The sequence below is a fragment of the Amborella trichopoda genome, chromosome 13, assembly GCF_054954075.1.
Source record: "Amborella trichopoda isolate Santa Cruz 75 chromosome 13, AtrichopodaSantaCruz75HAP2 v2.0, whole genome shotgun sequence".
In the NCBI taxonomy this organism is placed as follows: Eukaryota; Viridiplantae; Streptophyta; class Magnoliopsida; order Amborellales; family Amborellaceae; genus Amborella; species Amborella trichopoda.
In genome coordinates, this window is record NC_142348.1 from 2,447,525 (window position 1) to 2,470,076 (window position 22,552).

Below are 22,552 nucleotides of genomic sequence, written 5' to 3' on the forward strand. Positions count from 1 at the left end.
AAGGGAAAACCAGAAGAGAGAGAGAGAGAGAGAGAGAGAGAGAGAGAGAGAGATTGATGGGACTAAAATCTGGACGTAGAAGCTTCAACAAAGAGAGAGAGCGAGATTGATGGGATTAAAATCTGGACGTAGAAGCTTCAACTTAGACTTGAGGTTACGTCATACCAGAGAGAGAGAGAGAGAGAGAGAGAGAGAGAGAGAGAGAGAGAGAGAGAGAGGTTTTCCCTTTCCTCCCATTATTTTGGTTTGCCTGTCTCTTTCGATGCCCAATGAAAACCCTAATTCTATGTGGCCCCGATCCCTTTTGCTAAACCCAAAACTTGTAAGGTTCTTTGTCCTCGGTTTTTATCTTTTATTTTCCTCCCATATATATTAGATTCTTTTTCCTCTCTCTCTATATCTGTTCTTTTCCTCCCACATATATATATATATATATATATATATATATATATATATATATATATATATATATATATATTATATGTAACATCATTGCTAGTCATTGTTCATATCTTTCTCAAGCAAAATGTCTGACGATTTGAATTTTTCTATGATTTTCTTACTTACTTTATTTATCGTCTCTTGAAAAGTTTACTAATTTATCAATTGATTGATTTGTTTGTTGAATAGTTTAATAGTTAATTATTTGATAGTGAATTCCACAGACATCAATTATCTCAGAGAATTAATTGCCCAAAAAAAAAAATCTCAGAGAATTTTATGTTTTTCTCGGTGGGTGATACCTAAGATGATGCTCCATTGTTTTTTCTTGGCTGTGAGTTTTTTGCTTGCCCTAATTGTTGATTGGCTGGTTGCTGACATAACATACCCTACAAAAATAGCAGAACCTGCAACAGTGGACAAAGGAATGGCTTTTTTTTGGTTAAGGACAAAGGAATCGTGGAATCTTCTTAGCTATTCCCGGAACTTTGGGAACAAAGTAGCAGAAATCCCAATTGTTCCATGGATTTTGAGGTTTAAGATTTAGGGTTTTTGCACTTTTGGTTTTCCAAACTAAGGGAAAACCCCAGTTCTATTGAATATCACTCTGTATCTCTTTAATGAATGCAAATATGTTTTCTGATTGTCCTTCTCCTGCTACTACTTCTTTTTCTTCTTCATGGTTCAAGTCATTTTGTTCATCATCTCTACGATCGAAACCCCTTACTCGTGGTGTTCCTTTAGAAACTGGTGAAGGCCTGGTTCGGCAACTCAGTCTCCTTGATCTCATATTCATTGGGCTTGGGTGCACTATTGGTGCTGGCATCTTTGTCATTTGCGGAACAGCTGCACGTGATGTTGGCCCTGGTGATCTCTCTCTCTCTCTCCATGGAAACTTCTCTCTCTCATTTTTCTCTCATTTCATTTCCTCAAAGTTTTAGGCCTTTTCATGATGTTTGAACTTTGTAAATGGATTAGTGAAAAATCTTACTTTTGAATGGTTATTTTTCTTTTACATTAGTCCTCATAAATTTTGTTTCTTTGCTATGAGAGTTGTCATCTATTTACAAAAGACAAGATGGGTATGATGATGCAAAAAGTGAGGTAGCTGCAAATATATGTCTGCATTCATGTGTGCATGTAGCCCTTATTGCTTTGATAAGGAAACTGTATGACCACTTGTATTTGATCTCAAGACTCAGTTTACTTGATCAATGAATAGCAATAATTGTTTTCTCTATTTCGCTTATATGTAAGAACATCTTGTTTCTTTGATCTCTGCCAAGATCTAATTGTTTATAATACATTAAAATTTGGGGACAATTAATCTAGTCGAGCTCATTCAACTAGTCAACAGTGTTCTCCACAAGTAATAATATGGTTGATAGATTTAGATTATTCAATCTGCTCTTGACAAAGCTCATTGTTTGGCTGGATTTTATCCTTCCGCTTTGACTCCAGTTAAAACTGATACAGTAACTCCAAAGTCAGTCGATAAATGAGTGGGAAAGCATTCATGCTGTCTACCATCGAGCTCTAATGGTGGATTCTTAGTTGTTTATTGTTTTCTTCAATGCAGGTGTTGTAGTTAGTTTTTTACTTGCCGGATTTACGTGCTTGCTCAATGCCTTTTGCTATGCGGAATTGTCATCATGTCTTCCAGCTATTGTGGGGGGAGCATATATGTATTCGTATGTGGCGTTTAATGAGCTTACAGCTTTTCTCATTTTCGCCCAACTCATGGTTGATTACCACATTTCGACCGCCACTATAGCCCGTAGCCTGGCTAGTTATCTGGTTATGCTATTGAATATTTTCCCCTTCTTTAGGGAGAACTGGCCTGGTTGGATGGTGGCAAGTGGAGTAGAGTTATTTGGAGGTGTCTTATCCATCAATCTTTTGGCCCCTATTCTTGTTTTATTAATGACGCTAATATTATGCCGGGGCTTGAGGGAATTAACCTTGATGAATTCATTTATGACTGTGACAAAGGTAGCCCTTTGCTTTGATTAAGTTTTTTGAATTGTGATCATACGAACATTTCCTAAGGCTCCTTTGAAACCTATGCGCAGTTTGCAGACCTTGTTTCTTCATGTGGAACTGTCTATCAAAAAATCTTGCGCTAGTTTGAAAGATAAATTGAAAATGGAAATTTTAGGCTGTTTCAATATTGGATTTTACCTCAAATCAAGTAAGAATCGTATTTAAAAGCAAGCAAGAATTCCCAATTTTTTCAAAGGTGCTGTACAGTATGCAATTTATCTCCTATACGGTGATTGATATGAAGGCAATTATCTCCCAGGTGCTTATAATCCTTCTTGTTATTTTAATTGGGGCTTTTGAGGTGGATATATCCAATTGGTCTCCTTTTGCTCCAAATGGATATAAAGCAATAATTACGGGATCCACTGTTGTCGCTTATGCATATGCGGGGTATGACTCAATTGCAAGTTCAGCTGAAGAGTCAAAAAGGCCTCAGGTATGAAAAAGGGATGTTCTTTTTGTGCTATCATCCTTGTCTTGATAATTAGACTTTTGGATTTGTTGGTTGTGGTTCTTAGAAGTTTTCTATTAATGTATAGATATAAAATGGCACATTCTAGGCTTCTGCCCTTCCTACACTTCTCACAAAATATCTAATTGTATCCTTCTATGTTACAGAGGGATTTGCCGCTAGGCATACTTGTATGTGTGCTATCTTGTGGTGTACTCTATATTGGTGTCTGCTTGGTGATAACTGGAATGGTCTCATACAAATCGCTTGGTGTGGATGCTCCATTAGCCGAAGCTTTTGCTGCAAAGGGTCTAAAATTTATTTCTGTTGTGATCAGCGGTGGTGCCGTTGCTGGCCTTACGACGAACCTTCTTGGCCACATTTATTCAAAGGTGAGATATATCCAGCATGACAAAAACAGGACATGACCCCATTGATGGTTCCAGCTGTCATTCTGTCAATGTTCCTCATTTCACCGTACCCCAATGGACTTCAGTTTTCAATTACAGAATTCCTTGTTTTTTTTGGCGATAAATTATTGAATATACGTATCCAGAACTGAATATTGATACTAAACATGCCTTTTATTATGAGTATGCCATTCTTTGCTGCCAGTCACGCATATATGTGGGGCTTGGAAGGGATGGTCTGCTGCCATCGATCTTTGCTAAGGTGCACCCAACACGCCATATCCCTATTCATTCACAGGTCTGGGTTGGCACCATCGTGGGAATCATTGCTGGACTCTTTGATGTCCATCGCCTTTCTCATATTCTTTCAGTTGGTGGGTTGGTACGCTCTCTAACCTTTGCTTTGGCATAAATTTATTGTCTCCGATGTAGATTAAACCACCCCAACCATATCAAAATATTGGTGACATCTCAAATTAGATTTCCTTGGAATGTTTAGGAGTCATTTGAGTGTGTTTTGCTTCTATATCCGTATGAGCTCTCCAAACTTACTTTGAAACAGCCGAAAGCACCCCAATTATGTCATAAACAATAAAATTACCTGACACGTTTTTAAATAAGAAGGGAGTTAATTTATCGCTTGGTAATACAAAGATCTTCTCATAACCCTTGGTGCCCTTATTAGCAATGTTTTTAACACTGGACTGGTCAAGACTGGCTGGACTGCACCAGTCATAAAATAAAAGAAAAACACAAAAAAAAGAACAAAGGAAAAATAGATAACAGACGGAGAAATCAAGGAAAACATGGAAAAAAAGGAAAGTTCCAGTAAAATATTAGAACATTTTTCAGCTATGAAAAATAATCATAGTTCCATTGAAACATTAACAAATAATAATAATAAAAAAAAAACTAATATTTATTTACAGAAAATACATATTACAAGCTACAAAGCAAAAATCTAAAATAAGAAAATTATTAAAGCAACTGAAAGTAAAAAACCTTTAAATTGAATAAAGGAAACAACCTATTGCATTGATTTGAAAGAAATATTTCTAACAGAAACCTGAAAAAAAATCTGAAAATTTTTCTATTTTTCTATGTATAAACCAAACAAATGAAGACAATAGTGTGATGAATTTACTTGGGCCTTGAATTTGGCTGGCTCCTCCTTGAAAGTCACCAAAATTTTGCGAAAGATATTGGGGTTTTCCTGGTGGACGGAGCACAAATCGCTAAAGTAGCTCTCTCTCTCTATCTCCCTCTCTCAAAATCCACTCTAAAGCCCCAAAACCCTCCCTGTTTGTAAAAAGGGCCAATATGCCCTATTCTTTTTCAAATGGACAAAACAACCAACTAAAAATGATGAAAATGCCCAAAAATAAAGAAAATAGAGTTCATTTTTAACCCTATTTGCGCTAGTTAGTTCGGCCTTGAACCAGTAGACAGCCCATCTACTGGTTCGAGGAAGGTTCTTTGGCCATTTTGGGGGTTCAAACAGATCGGAATGGTCACTAGTTCACAGTTTCCCCGTATGGACCAGCTGCTCTGATCCGGTTTAGACAACATTGCTTATTATAACATTGGACTCCCTTCTGCATGATATTTAAGTCATTGTGAGAAGGTTGCCAATAGTTCACTTCCTTCCTTTCTTGAGCTATGAGAAGAGAAAACAAGTATATTTTGTATGTTTGTAGTTCCCTTTCTATATTGTTTCCTACCTTCTTATTCCTTGAATGTGCTCTTTCTCCAGTTTGATATATAAATATTTTATTTGTGCTGGTTTTGTATTCCAATGCAATACATATGCAAGCAATTAGGTTGTACCATTTGGTTTTTAAGAGAACAGGTTCATATTTCTTTAGTTTTCTAATGGGTAAGAGCAACATTGCCTTGTGATATACTGATTCATTCTCTTTGAAACATTTTCCTTTTTTTGACAGGCTAGCTCTTCCGTTGTTTCAGCCTGTGTTGTAACTCTCCGTCTAAAACACAAGGATACAAGGTTAACCTACATGTTGGGGATAACAACATACCAGAAGGGTGTCATCTGCTTTCTTGGAGTTGCTTCTTGTGGTTTTCTTACTGGGCTTTTATATCAATGCAATGCTTCAAATATCTGCATTTTGGCATTAGTTGTGATGGCAGTGCTATTTGCTGTAGTTCTTCACTATAACCAAGTGAGTTTATTATTTTTATTCTTTTTTTTTTTTTTTTGAACAGGGTAGGGCTGGTACTCTTGATTTCACATTGTAGCTTCACCGCTCTAACCATTGTGCCAAGAGCCATGTTTCTAAGTGGGTGTTATTTTATATAGTCTGGATTTGTAGTTTCACACCATCTCTTTCTCTATCTCTCTCATGTGATTATTTACCTTTATTGTTGATACATGGAGTACAAGAAGTACAATACAAGTTTGATGCAAGGAGAGAAAGATATCCCATCCCTTGGGGTTTTGTGATGTTGCTGTCGCCATTCCACAGAGTGCTTCACATGTTTCCCTTGATTTTCTCGAGCATTTTGTGACAAATATTTTTGAATATTTTTGTAAGCAATTCTTTATTCTAATTCTTGATGCTTTTTTCAACTCTTCTTTTTTTGTCTTGTATCTCAAATCAGTCCTTTTTCTTGCATCTTTTGAATTGTTTCCAAACATGTTTTCCTTTTATAGCAACTATAGAGGTAAATATAGTAGAAAAGCATTAACAATTGCCAATTCTGGTATCTGAACAAATATTTTAGAAGTTTCAGTTGCATACCATCATAAATCTCAATGCAGATCAGTAATAATGTCTTACTTTCAGTGAGATCTCCAAAACCTTAACTATCAAATACATCTCTGAGGTTGGAGTGCTTTTTTTTAATCTAAAACTTAAAAATGGACTGCTGGTTGAGAACGTATTTTGGTTTGAGGTTCAAATATCACACTTTCTAGACTAATTCAGACTGAATACATCTAGATTAGGGAGCGTATGTCATGCTAGTCTTTTTCTTTTTTCTTTGGTAACATGTAATCATGTATCATGCATGATGATGTACAATCTTTCACTATAGGAAACTGTGCAATAAATCAATAAAAGGAAACCATGGATGACCACCGTTGTCTCTTGCATACATTCACTTTATCATATCAAATTTCATACATGTGAAGCTTTAAGCTAGGTTAACATCTTGCGCTGCTGTGTTAGTGCATACATTCACTTTATCGTATCAAATTTCATACATGTGAAGCTTTAAGCAATGCGCTGCTATGTAAGAATGGCATTCCATGTCTCCTTCCTTTTTCTCTTTTTTCATGGTAATTGCTCCTCTCTCATGATATATTGCTTCCTGTACTAACATCTAATTTTCAATTGTAAATTAATAGCGCATATACTATACTCCTGCAGGAGCATATACTGTCCACATGTGCCCTTGGATGAAAAACCTACTTGGAAGATTTTTTCTATCTGAAATTTTGGGATCCTCTTAAGAATCACTAGATGATTATTTTAAAAAAAGAATTGAGTTCTCTAAAACTTAGATATTGCTGTCCAACATAGGATGCCCTACGTTCAACTTTAGGGTGTTATTTGTTCCAGGCTCACGGAGAGTGTGTTTTATTTTTATTATTTTTCTTTTTTTTAAGTTGGTCAGTAGTGCAAGTGGACAGTTTGCTCCCGCGGGAGCAAGAAATCATTTCAGTTAAATTAATGGAATGGTTTCTCATTGCGTTGATGCTGTGTATCAGGAATATGCTGCACCTTCTGGGTTCTCATGCCCTGGAGTTCCCTTTGTGCCATTGGTTTGCATCTTCTTCAACTTGTTCTTGTTTGCTCAGGTGACTTCCTCAAAGTGCCTTTCATTAAAATCTTAGTCTTGATCCCTAACTTTACCGGTCCTATTGGATATTTCAATTATTTCTCTTTCTTTTATGCATTTTTATTCTATTTGTAGAGGTTTTTTTCTTCTTTTCTGCATGTTCCTATTGTTCGAGGGGACTGTTATTTGCATTTGATGGATGTCTGGATTATAGACAAGTTTTACCTGGTTGCACATTGAGCAACCAAACCCTTTTGAGTGTCCTACTGGAGAACTCATTCCAAGAGCATTGCACTTCATGTACACATTCAAATAACCCATGTCTATGAATATCAACAAAGGTTCGCCATTGATGCTCTCTCTCTCTCTCTCTCACACACACACACACACGGGTACACAGAGACATGTACAGATGTACCATGTTCTTATTGTAAGGTAAACACTGAAATAGTTTATGATGTCCCTTATGTGCATAATAGAGTGGGAGTGCATAAACGCACGCACACACAAACACAGAAAGAGAGATGGGGATCCATTCGATTGGTAATATATTTCACTGGTGTACTGATTCTTTTGCAGCTACACTGGGAGGCATGGGTCAGATTCGCAGTCGTGGGCATTGTGAGCATAGGCCTTTATGCTGTTTATGGACAACATCATGCCAATTTGGCTGCTTCAGACAATCAACACAACTACCATAAGCTCCCATCAGGGGAATCTCAGTAGTTAGTGGCCGAAATAAAGTACTTTAAATGCATTGTATATGGAAATTTATGTTGGAATGTACATAATTAAAAGGAAATGGATTATATATATGGCTATTTATTTTTGATACAAAAAGATCATAAATCAAAAAAAAATTTCTTGGACTTTGAGCATGGTCAATGATGTATCTGTGACTGTTGGATTTCACATCAACCGTTACGGTTGATATGACCTTCTTGTACCTAGATAAACTTACTATGAACTTTCCTAGAGGAAAAGATAGCTGCATGGTGTAATATTTGAGCCTGCAGTTTTATTCACACTGTATCTTGTTAGGATTTTCAAACCTCTCATGTATCATTGTCCCTCTCATTTGGCTCTCTTTTCTTCTTCCCTTTCTTTTTTTTTTGTGAGTAAATGTTCAGGGTTTGTTAGGTTTTGTTCTTAGTCAAGTCAAGAATCCCAATATAAATGCTTATGTAACTCAATTATCCATATCTCAGGAACATTTAAAAATAAAAATAAAAACCATTTCTCCAGAAAGAATTAAATGCGATGAGATTATCGTCTTTGTGAATAAATGTTTTTGAGTAATGTGGTGCCCTACATGAGGAAATGGGCTCAGGGCCTCGGTGGTTAGGGGTAGGAGCCTCAACATAGCGTCCTTCCCTCCATTCCCACCATTAACTTGTCTAAAAATAGTGGGTATTATTTGAAAAGCACCTATTCAGCAAGCTATTTAGAGAAAGTTATTTTTTATTTTTGCAACATGTGTCCACTTTTTAATTTTAGTTTAATAATGTAGCATATAAATAGATAACGAATAGATCATGGGCACCCATAAAAATTAATGACTAGATCAGATGATTGTGATTAGGGCCATATATCATTGTGATAGTATTTAATGTCAATAGATATTTATGTTTGTATGTTAGTTTAAATTAGAAGAGTTGGAACTCCTTTTTATATTTTCTCTTTGAAATATCATAATTTGAAAATGCATTAATTAAATGTAAAATACAAATATTTGTACTTCATATGATGTGTTGTAAACGGGAAGGAAAAGTATAGGGGTGCGGTTTGTATAAACCATCATGGTAAGGAGCACCTCCAAATCTTGTCATAAGATACCTCCAAATCTTGTCATAAGGTGTATTTTTGGAATTGAAAATTTTAAGGATGGTGTGAGAATCTATTTTCATGTCTAATTATAAAATTTTAAAATTAAAAAATGGTTTAAATCAAGTAGATCTATAAATACATAATATTCTTAAAAATAGACGGTCCAAATAAAATGTTGTAAGACGTGCTATTTTTGGGATTTAAACTCTTTATTTTCTCCATATTCATTCATCTTGATGTTGAGATGATCAATTAGATGTTTTTCCAATATCAAAACAGGTTTTTTTGAGGGATTTTTTTATATACACTTTAATTCTATATTTTAAGGTGTCAACCTTGCATAATTTTTTTCCAAATTATAGATACCCTCTAAGCCAAACTTTTTAATCATTTTTTACTTCAATAATTTTTAAACTACACCATTGATCCTACTACTTTGTACAACACATATCCAGTACAACACGTACCTCAAATAGTTGGGAATAAGGCTATGGTGATGATGATGGTGACTATTGATCCTGATACCATTTATTTTTGCGTCCACATAGTAAATAAGAAAGTAAATTTTTTAAGACAAAAATATCGCTCATGTATTTAAGATAGTTTCTCTCACTAAAAACTTGAAATTGTAGAGAGAGATTATATCAAACTTCTTAGAGAGAAATTATCTCAACTTTTTTTAGAAAGAGTTTTTTTTTTTTCCCCTTAATTTCAAGCTTTAGAGAGACAGTATATCAAATTTTAAGTTTTTAGAGAGTGAAACTCTACAAATTTGAAAGGGGATGGAAAAAATGTGGGTTTATATATGGGAGCATTTTTGCCCTAAAAACAACTAGAGAAAATTATATTTATCCCCTTGAGCCATTTCTAGGCATGTTGCTACCAGTACTAAAATCATACCACTAACTTTAGTATCATTTATTTACTTATTCACCACCCCGAATAAGAAAATAGTTTATTTAGAATAATAATATCCTATGTATAAACCCACATTCTTCCCCTCCCAAAAACTTGAAATTTGAGATTGTTCATCTCTCTACAAATTTTGATGTATTTTCACTCTCAAAAAATTATTTAGGATTTTTGCTCTCTAAAATTTGAAATTTGAGATAGTTTTCTTTCCAATAAATTTGATATAGTTTCTCTCTATGGAAATTTGAAATTTTAGATAATTTCTCTCTCTGAAACTTGAAATTTGTGGTAGTTTCTCTCTGTAAAACATTTGAGAGGTTTCTCTATCTAAAATTTTTGACATAGTTTCTCTCTAAAATTTCAAATCTCAAGTTTTTTGAGAGATAAATATCTTAAAAACATCGGGGTATTTTCATCCTTAAAAATTTACTTTTTTATTTAGGGCGGTTGACTGAAAAATAACTAGTATTGGAGTTACGGGGGTTCGATAAAAAATTTACTTTTTTAAAAGTATTGAGATGGGCATGATCAGAAACTTTGGTTCACATTTTCAACAAAAATAAATAGTTTGGGGTGGATGAACAAATAAATAATCTTGGGGGTCTTAAAAGCCTACTTTCTTGTTTAGGTGTTAGATGAAAAATTAAATAATTTATGGGTTAGTTGTGCTATTTAAAATTATTGGGGTGGGGCATAATATGAAAGGATGACATATATTACTTAGAAATAATGTAAATTAAAATAAAACTAATAAAAAAAAAATCAAATTCTATACATGAAACCGTGTCCAACCCACGTGCTATTGACTAGGTATTACTTAAAGGACCCGGTTTATGCGGACATGTAATCTCTAATATGAATAAATAAATAAATTTTAAAAATTATAAATAATAATTTTAATAAGAAGACATTTGGACTGTTAATTTCTATTGTTTTTAAATGAAACACTTACATACATTTATCTTCAAAATGGATATTTTAGACCGCATATGTAGAAATACGGTCAAGCCCGCATGAAACAATTTTCCATACTTAAATTGCATGCATCATTGGTAGTTTCATAATCAAAGCATGTTCTTGATCACTTGATAATTCTTTTTGGATTGGTGAAAAATGACGACGATGCCCTTAAATATGGCCTCCACGTTCCAAGTTGCCCTTGTGTGGTTGTGTTTTGAAAAATATGTAGGGATCTCATGAACAACTTAGCTTGCGAATTCGGGAATCCCAAATATCGGTATCCCACCCAAGATCATGTATGCAATTGGCCAAATGTGAAATAGATGAATACAACTATAAATCGAGTGCGGGAAATAAAACAAACATAAAAAATACACCACAACAACACAATATTTACGTGATTCACCCCGTAGGGCTATATCCACAATCTCGGTAACTATAAATCCACTATCATAATGAAGATTGCAGTTTTGAGTTACAAGAGATAATACCTATTTCTAAACATCGGTAAAAGACCATCACCGATCTTCCATTCTAATCCTGCTCTCCCGACCGAACAACACTGTCGATCAACATCATTTTTCCCACCATAATACCGCTATTGGAAAAATAACCTTAAGAGCAACATAGAGATTTTCTCTCTCTAGAAGTGGAAGTTAACCAACCCAAATCTCATGAGAATATCGCCTCTCTCTAAGAGACCATATCTCTCTTTCTTGGAAACCCATTCTCATAACCCCCAAATGGGTGACCCTCAAAGGATGAGTATTATGTCATTCTTCACTCTCTTATAAAGATAACACTTTTTTGCTTCCCAAAAAAGTCAAATTTTTGTTTCTTATAATACATTAATCTTTAAAAAAAAATATTGGTACAGTGATTTAGCTATCACAAAACTCAACAATTTTTACCTTGATAGCAAAATCACCATAATTGCCTTGACAACCTTCATTGAATAGATTCTTGATTCTTTCATATTTGCCTAGAATTTTCATAAATATTTTACCTTCATATATCTCCACTTCAAATCATAGATATTTTTTGATTTCTTTTCACTTGCCTCAATTGTGGAATTTTCACAAACTTCATATTTCTCCACCTCAAACATGTATCCATAAAACTTTATCATTCATCTTTTTCTTGGAGACCCATCTCCATAATGGAGATCTATTCACCTAACTCCCAAATGGATGACCTTTAAAGGATGAGTATTACGTCATCTTTCACTATTTTATAACAATGTCACTTTTTTGCTTCCCAAAGAAGTCAAATTTTCATTTTCCATAATACCTTAATCTTTATAAGAAAATATGGGTACGGTGATTTAACTATCACCAAACCCAACAAAATCTCCCTTGCAAATTATAAAAAAACTTATCTAAGGGTATGTTTAATAAAAGGAAAATTGTTTCATGCCGGCTGGACTGCATATTGTAGAAATGCAGTTCAGAGGTATAAAGTCCAAATGTTTTCTTAATATAATTATTATTTTTAGTTTTTTTTTTTTTTCTTTTTATATTCATGATCTCCATGTTAAAGATTATATATTCTCTAAAAATTAAGATCAAATTATAATTAAAAAATATATTTATTGTTAGGGAAAGTATAGAATGAGACCATTTACCTTTTATACAATGTGGTCACAATAATCTTGACCATTGGATGTAAATTTGGGTGCCTGCAATTATTCCATTGACCAAACTCAAACTTCAAAATAAATTTTTTATAACTTTATGACACATCCGAGCTATCAAATTTCATATCAAATAGTTGTAAGGAATTGTGACCACCTTGTACCTTGTATAAAAGGTAAACAATTTCATTGTATACAATCCTTTATTGCCAAGCCCACATTCTATAATACGCGAGGTGGCCGCATAGAAACTGTGTCCTTGACAAAATAAATATTGATGTTTTGGATAAGGATACAGTTCTATGCATCCAACTTGCGTATTATAGAAATGAGGGCTTGGCAATAAATAAAATTTTAAATATAATTTGATCTTAATTTTTAGAGAATATATAATATTGAATGGGGAGATCATAAATATGAAGGAAAAAAAAATTGAAAATTAAAAATAATAATTATATTAAAAAAATATTTGGACCGTTAGTTACAATTGTTTTTAGATGGGCCACCTTTTTGCATCCATCTTTAACATGAATGCTTTATACCTCTAGACCGCTTATTATAGAAATGCGGTCCAGCTAACATGAAACAAATTTCCTTTAAATAATGACTTAATGGAAATCAATGAGACCATTAACCGATGATATGAAGCGTTCACAGTCATTATTGAGTGTTGGATTTGAAATTGGGTGATTGAGAATGTGTCATTTTTTAAGCATAAAATTCAAAACAAATTTTTTTGAAGATCGTGGCACACTTTCATTCATTGAATTTCACATCCAATAGTTAAAAATGATTGCGACCTTATTATACTAAAACTAAATAGCCTCATAGTATATAATCCCCTAGTCTTATATTACAAGAATAATGTACACTTTAAAAGTCCATCTTTTTTGAAATTGGAAAATTTTCTTAAAATTGATCATCTCGACATTGTGGTGTATGGTCATAAAAATCTGGTGTATGGTCATAAAAATCTTAGTAAAAAAAAAAAGCATAAACACGAGAACAAAAAGAATTCAAGAACTAAAATAGCACACTAGAAACACATTACCTAGATTTGTATTTGTAGATCTACTTGATGACTTGTATTTGTAGTTTTGTTTAATATGGAAAACTTTGAGAATTAGAATTTCCTAATTAAGTGCGGAACAGATTTTTAGGCCATTGCAGTGAATTATGACATTATTCTCACGAGATTTGGAAATGTGCATCATTATTTAAAGTGAAACCGATCAAAATACTCATGTGATTTAAACTATTTAACATTGTCCCTATTTTGTTTGATTTAATTAAAAATAACCGTAAAAGACATATAATCATGAATTGGATAGTGGTGAAAGCGTAATATCCTAAATAGTGTATCTCTCGTAAGTATTTTGATAAATTTTTCTTATTTAAAATTGAAGCATGATAATTTTAGCCGTTTAATATTTTAAATATTTTTTTATTTAATTTAAATACTACCAAAAAATATAGTGACTATGGGTTGAGATAATTGAAATAGGGTAAATTAATAAGAGTAATAAATAGGGTGAGTTTTGTATAATGTTGTCTATTTATACCATAGAAGTAAAGCGTATCTCTAAAATTTACTTGAGATGTTGTTCCAGTGTTTGAAACCTTACGATGGTTTGAAAATATATTTTTAAACTCTAGTTATAAAATTTAATATTTTTAAAATGATATAAATTGAGCAAATCAATAAATACTTAAACTTCTAAAAACTTGCTATTTATGCTATTTATTAGATTTAACTATACTTTTTATTGAATTTAAAATTCATTTTTCTTCATATCCATAGATTTTAAGGTTGATATGATCAATTTTAAGGTTCTCCAAGACTGAAGCACTTCCTTTTGTAGGGTTTTTGAGGTGCAGCATGCTCCAATAAATATAAACTTATTTCAAATATAAAGAGAGATTCTAGAGAGAGAAACATCGTACAGAAAGATTCTAGAGTGAGAAACATAATATAGGGTTGACAAATCGGGCATAAATAGCCTTTTGATAAATGACTATTGTACCCTTGTAATGAATCTTACTGTATATAAGCTTCATGCAATGAATCGTAACGGGGAACGACCGAACAAGACAGAACAGAGCTGTTACTGTACGCCTCCTCTTTTTCTCTCTCTAGATTCTCTCTCTTTCTCTTGACTGAGAGACTCTCTCTCTCCATTATTTCTGTACTCTCTGGAGATTTTTCCCTCTCTGGAACGAGAGCCTCTCTTCATGTTGTACGGCCTTTTCCCCTTTCTCTCTAGAATATATTTATCTGTAGACTTTCTCTCTAGATTCTCTCCCTATCCCTGGATAATGTTTCTCTCTCTCTCTCTCTAGATTATTTATCCTCATGTATAATAGAAAAGAAGTGTAGATTGAGTTCACCACTGGTTTGCAGGATTCTCTCCCTTCCTAAAATTTGCCGTAATCTCTCTCCCTTGATTCATTCGCAGCTAATTCTCTCTCTCCTCTTCGTATAATTTGTGGCAAACTTTCTCTCTCTTCCTAGAATCTCTCTCTGTACCCCTTCAAAACTTCTCAACGAAAACTCTCACACTCCCCTTTTCCTGTAATTTGTGGGTCTCTCTAACTCTATTTCTCTCCTCGTCCTGTAAATTGTGGTAATCTCTCTCTATAATTTGCTAGGGAGTCTCCCTCTCTCTCTCTCATCTTCCTACAATTTGCAATCTCTCTCTCCCTCTCTCTATAGATTGCCTTTGCAATAATTTCAAGCAAATTCTCTCTCTCTCTCTCTCTCTGTCTCGCTTTCATTGCCTCTTCCAGTAATTTGTACCAATCTCTCATTCTTTCTCTAGATTGCCTCTTCCAGTAATTCACATCAATCCTTCTCTCTCCTCAGTAGATTGCCCTCTTTCAATAATTTGCAGGAAGCTTTCTCTTTCTACATATCTTTCTCTCTCTCTCTCTCTCTCTCTCTCTATCCAATGACCACATCATCTTCTTCCTCTTCTTCTCCCATTTCTTCCTGGTTCAGGTCATTTTACTCTGCTGCTCTCAGATCCAAAACCCTAGGCCATGGAGGCGGACCAGTGGCCGGAGAAGGCCTGGTTCGCAGCCTTGGTCTTTTTCAACTCATACTCATCGGCATTGGAGCTTCAGTTGGCTCAGGGATCTTTGTGGTTACTGGAACAGTTGCTAGAGATGCAGGGCCAGGTAATTCATTTATTTTCTTCCCTTTCTAATTCTTTTATTTTTTACTGGCATTTGTAATGTGGGGATTTCCGTTTTGAAAAAAGAAAGAATTTGGGGTTGCTATTGATGTTCTCTTGCAACTATTTGGTAAGGCATCAGAGGAAGTTATTGGGGGTAGAAATGAGCTCAATTTCTTTTGTTTCTCTGTTTTCAATTCTGATGAAGTTCAGTGTTATGGATTTTGGAAATGAGTTGGTTGAACTTTCCCAGGTTCCATATTAAATCCTGTCTTCGGAGGTAAAACCACTATTGTAGATTTTGAATTGAATGTTCTTTTGAGTGTTTTTTTTGCCACATCTTTTCATGAATTAGCCGATCCCCAATAGTTGGGATAAGGCTTGGATGATGATGACGATGACTCATATTCGATGTAACTAGTGGCATAGTGAAATTTTTTATTTGTGTTTTGGGTGATGAACTGCGATTTTAATGTCCTTGGTGATCAATTGGGTTAATACGGGTCAGATAATCTTCCCAAAGCCATGGTGTGTATCTTAATTCTTCTATTTTAGTGGTCGACTTCAGTTATACAGTGAAAATTTTGATCCTTTTGGGCTGAATTGGTATGAAAAATAACACTTTGCAGATTTGGCTGAATAATCTCAAAAGCATGGATATTTCTTTGCTTTTAATATGTTATTGTTACTTCATTTGGATTTGGACTAGTTGGCCAATATGGTGACATTTTTTAGCCCATTATCACTAACTTTAATTTTCTTCGGTAATATCTTTCTCTCTTTTTTGTCTTTGACTTTGTTTTTTCAGTTTTTATCTCTTTTTTCTTCGCTGAATGTATTTTCTTTTCTGTATTTTGTAAAGTGTGAAGTGACTTGTATTGATACATAAATTGCAACTTACAAATGTACAAAACTGGGCTGAAAAGTCTGCTGTGTACAGAGCTGAATTTAGTTTCAGCTGATGTTTCTTAGATTATTTCAACCGAGATGGATCGGATTAGCATCCTGGGTGAAATATTTCTTCTATTAATTGAAAAGCCCAGATGGATCGAATTGGCATCCAGGATGGAATATTTCTTCTATTTATAGAAACTTGGATCCCTTTCATCTTATACTTCTCTCTCTCTCTCTCTCTCCATATTCTTCAATGATGATGGTGATGCGAGCATTAATGATTTTATACCTTGCTCATGCTTGCCGAGTTTATTCTTGATTCTTAATAATATCTTTTTCTTATTCATTTAAGTTGCTTCAGTGCAGGTGTGACAGTTAGTTTTGCGCTCGCCGGAGCAGCATCTGCCCTCAATGCTCTGTGTTATGCAGAGCTATCTTCACGATTTCCAGCTGTTGTTGGGGGAGCATATATGTACACATATACAGCTTTTAATGAGCTCACTGCTTTCCTTGTATTTGCTCAACTTATGTTAGATTACCACATAGGGGCTGCTAGCCTAGCTCGAAGTTTGGCAAGTTACTTGATATCATTATTGGAACTCTTTCCCTTTCTAAAGGACAACATACCCGGTTGGATTGGGCAAGATGGATTGGATCTTTTTGGGGTCTTTTCCATCAACATCTTGGCCCCAATTCTCGTTATACTCCTGACAATAATACTTTGCCGAGGTGTGGGAGAATCGGCTATGGTCAATGCGTTCATGACCATCTTGAAGGTAATCTTTCTTTTCCCAGGTAATAACTTTCTAATATCCATTATTGTTTACGCTCCGATCTGTGGGCACAGATTGGAGCATAAACAATTATCTCTTATGGCATTTAAGGTAGAGATTAGTTGAACCAATACCAAAAAGCATCAGGATTGGCTGTTTTCTTTGCACTTTTTTTTTAATTATGTTCCTGATTAGATCGATTATGGAATTATGGAAGGCATTTCTTTCATAATTTAAAAAAGGTGTACTTTTGCAGTGCTTGCAGTTCCTTTTTTCTTGACATTATATTTCGCGATAGCAGCTTACTAGAATCATCCTTGTCTTCACCAACTTATTGTTTCTTTTTGGGTCTTGTTCCTTGATTTGTTCTACTGCGGAGGTGTTACTGGATTGAACTGTTCAATTTCTAGTATTTTTTATTAATGCATTCATGTGTTTGCATTTTTTTTTTTTCATGACACGCCTTTTTTGCTAAGGATCCTGCCATTCCAGGGGGAAAATCTAAAAAAGGAAAGGATATTATTATATCAGTTCGTGCCTCAGCATGTCTTGAACCAGATCTCTCATTAAAAGCTTAGTAATATTTTTCTTAGAACTTTCCATTGTGTAGTGTGGCTATTCTAAGATTCCTGATTGGAGAAAGTGATTATACAGGTAACCATTGTTGTTCTGGTCATCTTTTCTGGTGCTTTTGAGGTGGATGCATCAAATTGGTCCCCTTTTGCTCCATATGGATTCAAAGCAATCGTAACAGGAGCAACTGTTGTTTTCTTTGCATATGTTGGTTTTGATGCAGTTGCAAACTCAGCTGAAGAATCAAAAAGACCACAGGTATTGTATTCTCTTTCCCTTCTTTCTCTGTAGAAATGATTTTCTTTCGGTAGTGCTTGGTAACTTCTCTGTAAAAGATTGGATTCAGGAGATAAGCTTACATTAGGCACTATGTTTTTACGGCACCTTCTAAACAAATTCTAGATTTAGTTTATTTCTGTAATAAGATTCTCTAACAACTTTCTTCTGTTCTGCATAACTTCATATCAGAGGGATTTACCAATAGGCATACTTGTGAGCCTCACTATCATTGCTGCTTTGTATGTTGGGGTCTCCTTAGTGATAACTGGTATGGTGCCTTATCAATCACTTGGTGAAGAGGCCCCATTGGCCGATGCTTTTATTGCAAAAGGATTGAAATTTGTATCCGTTCTCATCAGCATAGGTGCGGTTGCTGGCCTTACTACAACACTCCTCGTTGGTTTATATGTTCAGGTGAACTCCCTTGCATATTCAGCAAATGAAATATGTTCCCTTCCTGGTATACCATTATCCAATGGAATATGGTAGACATGGACTATGATTGACCTTACTCCAAAAGGAATCCAATATCCAGTCCTCCTGATTGAAGAGAGGAGATTAACAGTAATGGGGCTCTCCAGGACAGCACCCACGTACAGTTAATCTTTATCCATTTGTCATTGGAAGTGGACGGAGGATGGCCCTTTGGAGTGTTATTGGTATAGCAATATACTTTTCATTTCCGATATAAATATATTTGCCATATTTTTCACTTAGTTTATATGTCAAATTGAAAACCTGAATATTTTTTGCGTGCAGTCACGGTTGTATCTTGGCCTTGGAAGGGATGGTCTCTTGCCCTCAATCTTTGCGAAAGTACACCCTAAATTTCATACTCCTATAAATTCGCAGATCTGGGCTGGCATGGTCGCTGGGATATTGGCTGGAGTATTTGATGTTCACCATCTTTCTCATATTCTCTCAGTTGGCTCTCTAGTATGTTGTCTAAAGTCTAAACCCTTCTTCAATCTATTTGGACTCTGATAATTCCTTGGGAAAATATACTATAAGACAATGAAAACCATAGTCCACTATGATAGTCACCTTCCATGAAATGAATGGTTGGCAATGCAGAGAGTGGACCCAAATGGTCGTTATGCTCTCCATCGCATTCCGTTTCAATAGATGCCAATCACCAGTTGGACTGTGGATTTTCTGTAATCCATTGGAATTTGCAAACTTACCTTTGGTTAGTAGTAGTTGTTATGTTTATAATGACCATTATTGACATAAAATCAAATCCTTCTAAACCATTTTGAACTTGATTTGGTTAACAGACAGGCTACTCAGTTGTCTCGGCCTGTGTTGTAACTTTACGTCAAAATGATAAGGGAGCAGGATTAGTTTCGGGGATGGGACTCTCAACCTGGCAGAAGGGTGTTATCTGCCTCTTTGGAGTTGCATGTTGCGGCTTTGTTACAGGGCTTTGCTATCGTTTCAATGCTTCATTTCTCTTTTCTCTAGTGGCCATTGTGATAGCCATGATCTTTATTGCTGCTCTTCACTTTCGCCAAGTGAGTACAAACCATTATTTACCTTTTATCTGTTACTTTTTAATCTGTTAAAGCTCTTGATTGTTGCAAAAGAGAATGCTTATCTTATATTAATTGTTTGAGAACCCTCTTTCAAGGCTACTTAGATGCATCATTTAACTTTGCCTTGCATGCTCATATGGAAGCATTATGACCATACTTCCAACTTATCAAAATGATGCGAGTGTAGCATACTAATGAATGTACTTACTTTATGGGTGCTTAACATCAATCGGTAAAAGAAAAATAGAAATCGATGGAACTTGAGAAATAAGTAGTGGTACCGTGCCATTTATTTTAGCGTTGGTTTGCCTACACCACTTGAGGGTGGTTGCCTCTTTGTTTTGTTTTTTTTTCCCCCCGTCTTTTTCATGGCGACTCTTGGTGCTTCTCAATTTTTGTCTACTTTCTGCCGCTTTCTTGTGTCCTGTAGATTGTACTGTCTGAGCATCCTCTTGTGGGATGCCTTTACCACTTAGTTATGGTTTTTTGTAAGTAATATTATCACTATTAATTCAAGTTATCCTTTCTTTAAAAAAAAAAAAAAGCCATTTATTTAATTGCAAACTTGTGTTTATATTCAAGAAATGACATTAGATTTCCTTGATCGATGTATGCCTCAAATTTGTGATGATTGCAAATGCTTATTCAGGGAAAAATTAGTATTTAGGTTAGCTCCATTTTCTTTTTCTTGTATGAGAATCATGATATCCATTTCCTTGGCTGGTTTAAACAGGTATATGCAGATCCACCTGGTTTTTCATGTCCTGGAGTTCCTTTAGTGCCGGCGGTTTGCATCTTTCTCAACATATTCTTGTTTGCACAGGTAAGCTCTTACCAAATTTCTTTTTTTGTGTTGTAGGCTTGAGAAGCAAACATGGGAATTGGAATGTGTTGAAAGAAGCTACCAATGATGTGTTGGTTTTTTTAAACATCCATCTCCAAGAGAGCATGGCTACAACACACATTCACAAAAGCTGTTTTCACTGTGTGGATGTGTGTGTGTGTGGGTGTGTGTGTGTGAGAGAGAGAGAGGGAGAGGGAGAGAGAGAGATATGGGGTTGCACTTGAATCTATGGTTAGGAGTTTCTTTACTATAATTTCAAACGCTTTTATATTGTTGTCTTTTCTTTTTCATTTGTGGAAACAGGTTACTTCACATTCTCCTAGGAACATTTTGCTATGACCTCTTAGAATTGGTGCCATTCATTAGCTTCACACCCAAGGTTTAGAATTTCGGCATTGGTCTAGGATAGATCCACATTTATTAGTCAAATAGCAAAGTTCTTTCGACAAAGAAGATTAAACAATGGTTTGGCATCCTCTGGGCTTTGTGGTTGGAGGGATGCAGTCCTAGCACTGTGGTCTTGGGTTCAATTCCAAGCTTAGGGCCCCAAGAGAAGCAATTGTACTCGGTGTCCGCAGTTATTCTTTTAAACAGAAAATTCACATCTTCCAAGTTGTCAAATGTGAACTTTGACATGAGATTTATTGAGCAGAGGAATGACACACCCCAGCTTTCCAAGTTTTCCCTGATGGCCAAAAAAATGCATTTAATGGCTTGGGGAAATGTGATTTTACCATCCAAAAGTTGGTGACACTCATTGCATATAGGTTCCCAAAGAGTCAAACATTTTATTTATTTATTTTTATTTTTGACAGGGAGGGAGAGATACTAATCTGATTTTTGGTGTGGGGTGGGATTTTGTGTTTTTTTTGGGAGAGAGAACGACTAATCTGGTCTTTTGTGCAGCTACATTGGGAGGGTTGGGTGAGATTTGTTGTCTTGAGCATCTTCTCGGTTGGCGTCTATGCATTTTATGGGCAATACCATGCAGACCCGGTAAATTCTAACCAGCAGTACATTGCTTACCATAGTGCACCTGTGGATGATATCTAGATCTCTGCAATTATAACTGTAATAAATTTCTATTTATCAAAAAGAGGATGCGCAGTTCATGTAGAGCTTCCCCCTAGTGCATTCCTTGTTGATTGTCAACTTGGGGGTGTAAAAGAGTTCTTTTTGGTCAGTTTATGAAATTGTATGTCTTGGTCATTTAGGGGTTTATCAGATTCCCTTCCATGACTTTAGGCTTTGGAGTGACTCATGTTGTGTAATTCTAATTGGTACTCTTAGTGTCTCATAATATTCCTATTCTTTCTCATGTTGTGTAATTCTAATTGGTACTCTTAGTGTCTCATAATATTCCTATTCTTAGTTGTCTCATAAAATTGTAACCATATATAATTTATTTCTACATGTAAATGTAGAAATCTCAAGTTCAAATATAAAGCCTGTAAATTTTGGGTTCTATATGATAATATCGTAGTCTCCAAAACTCCATAAATAAACCCCATCAAAAAGATCTTAAAGGTTGTATTTTTAAAATCATGTAGTTTATATAAGGTGTTAACTTCGAACTGTCAAAGTAAGGCGTACTTCCAAACTCTGCCATTAGGTGCTCTAGCACTTGAAACCCTCACGATTAAAAATCTATTTCCACCCCAAACCATAAAATTTAAAGTTTAAAAAATGGTGCATACTATAAACGATAGAAAATCTTGAAAATAGATGGTTTAGATAATAAGTTATAAAATGACCTATTTTGAGGATTTGAAATTTTTTTCCCATATCTATACATCTTAAAACCGCGATGATTAATCGAGGGTTTTCTAATATCGGGAAAACCTTCTCCTATGCATGTTGATGTATGCCATACTTTTACAGTACAACATCGGCGCACCTGTATGAACTTTTTTTCAGAATCTTGCATTTTCTTATAAATATTGTTAGAAGGTAGGTCCAATTAAAATATAAGCCAGAGATCCAAAAAACTCGTTGAGGTGAAT

At 35.0% G+C, this 22,552-nt stretch overlaps 2 protein-coding genes across 8 annotated transcripts; both read left to right on the forward strand.

Annotated features, from left to right (window-relative positions):
• Nucleotides 1–208: 208 nt before the first annotated feature.
• Nucleotides 209–8,197, forward strand: LOC18428252 (cationic amino acid transporter 9, chloroplastic). 6 transcript variants are annotated; one of them, XM_088856196.1, is made up of 10 exons: nt 209–322; nt 1,186–1,308; nt 2,021–2,433; nt 2,514–2,632; nt 2,744–2,920; nt 3,103–3,327; nt 3,551–3,727; nt 5,289–5,525; nt 7,076–7,165; nt 7,726–8,197. In XM_088856196.1, exons 6-10 carry the CDS (start codon nt 3,184–3,186, stop codon nt 7,870–7,872), a joined length of 795 nt encoding a protein of 264 aa, XP_088712322.1. In that variant the 5' UTR covers nt 209–322; nt 1,186–1,308; nt 2,021–2,433; nt 2,514–2,632; nt 2,744–2,920; nt 3,103–3,183; the 3' UTR covers nt 7,873–8,197. The 6 variants fall into 6 exon arrangements, with proteins under 6 accessions (XP_088712322.1, XP_088712320.1, XP_088712321.1 ...); XM_088856194.1 differs by lacking the exon at nt 2,514–2,632; XM_088856195.1 differs by lacking the exon at nt 2,514–2,632 and having other exon boundaries at nt 3,644–3,727.
• A 6,339-nt stretch (nt 8,198–14,536) lies between these two features.
• Nucleotides 14,537–21,865, forward strand: CAT9 (cationic amino acid transporter 9). Of its 2 annotated transcripts, none has more exons than XM_020663685.2 (8): nt 14,537–15,655; nt 16,907–17,321; nt 17,973–18,149; nt 18,360–18,584; nt 18,930–19,106; nt 19,448–19,684; nt 20,439–20,528; nt 21,456–21,865. In XM_020663685.2, the coding sequence occupies exons 2-8, from the start codon at nt 17,016–17,018 to the stop codon at nt 21,600–21,602; spliced, it is 1,359 nt and encodes a 452-aa protein (XP_020519344.1). In that variant the 5' UTR covers nt 14,537–15,655; nt 16,907–17,015; the 3' UTR covers nt 21,603–21,865. The 2 variants fall into 2 exon arrangements, with proteins under 2 accessions (XP_020519344.1, XP_006837350.1); XM_006837287.4 differs by having other exon boundaries at nt 16,912–17,321.
• The last annotated feature ends 687 nt before the right edge of the window (nt 21,866–22,552 follow it).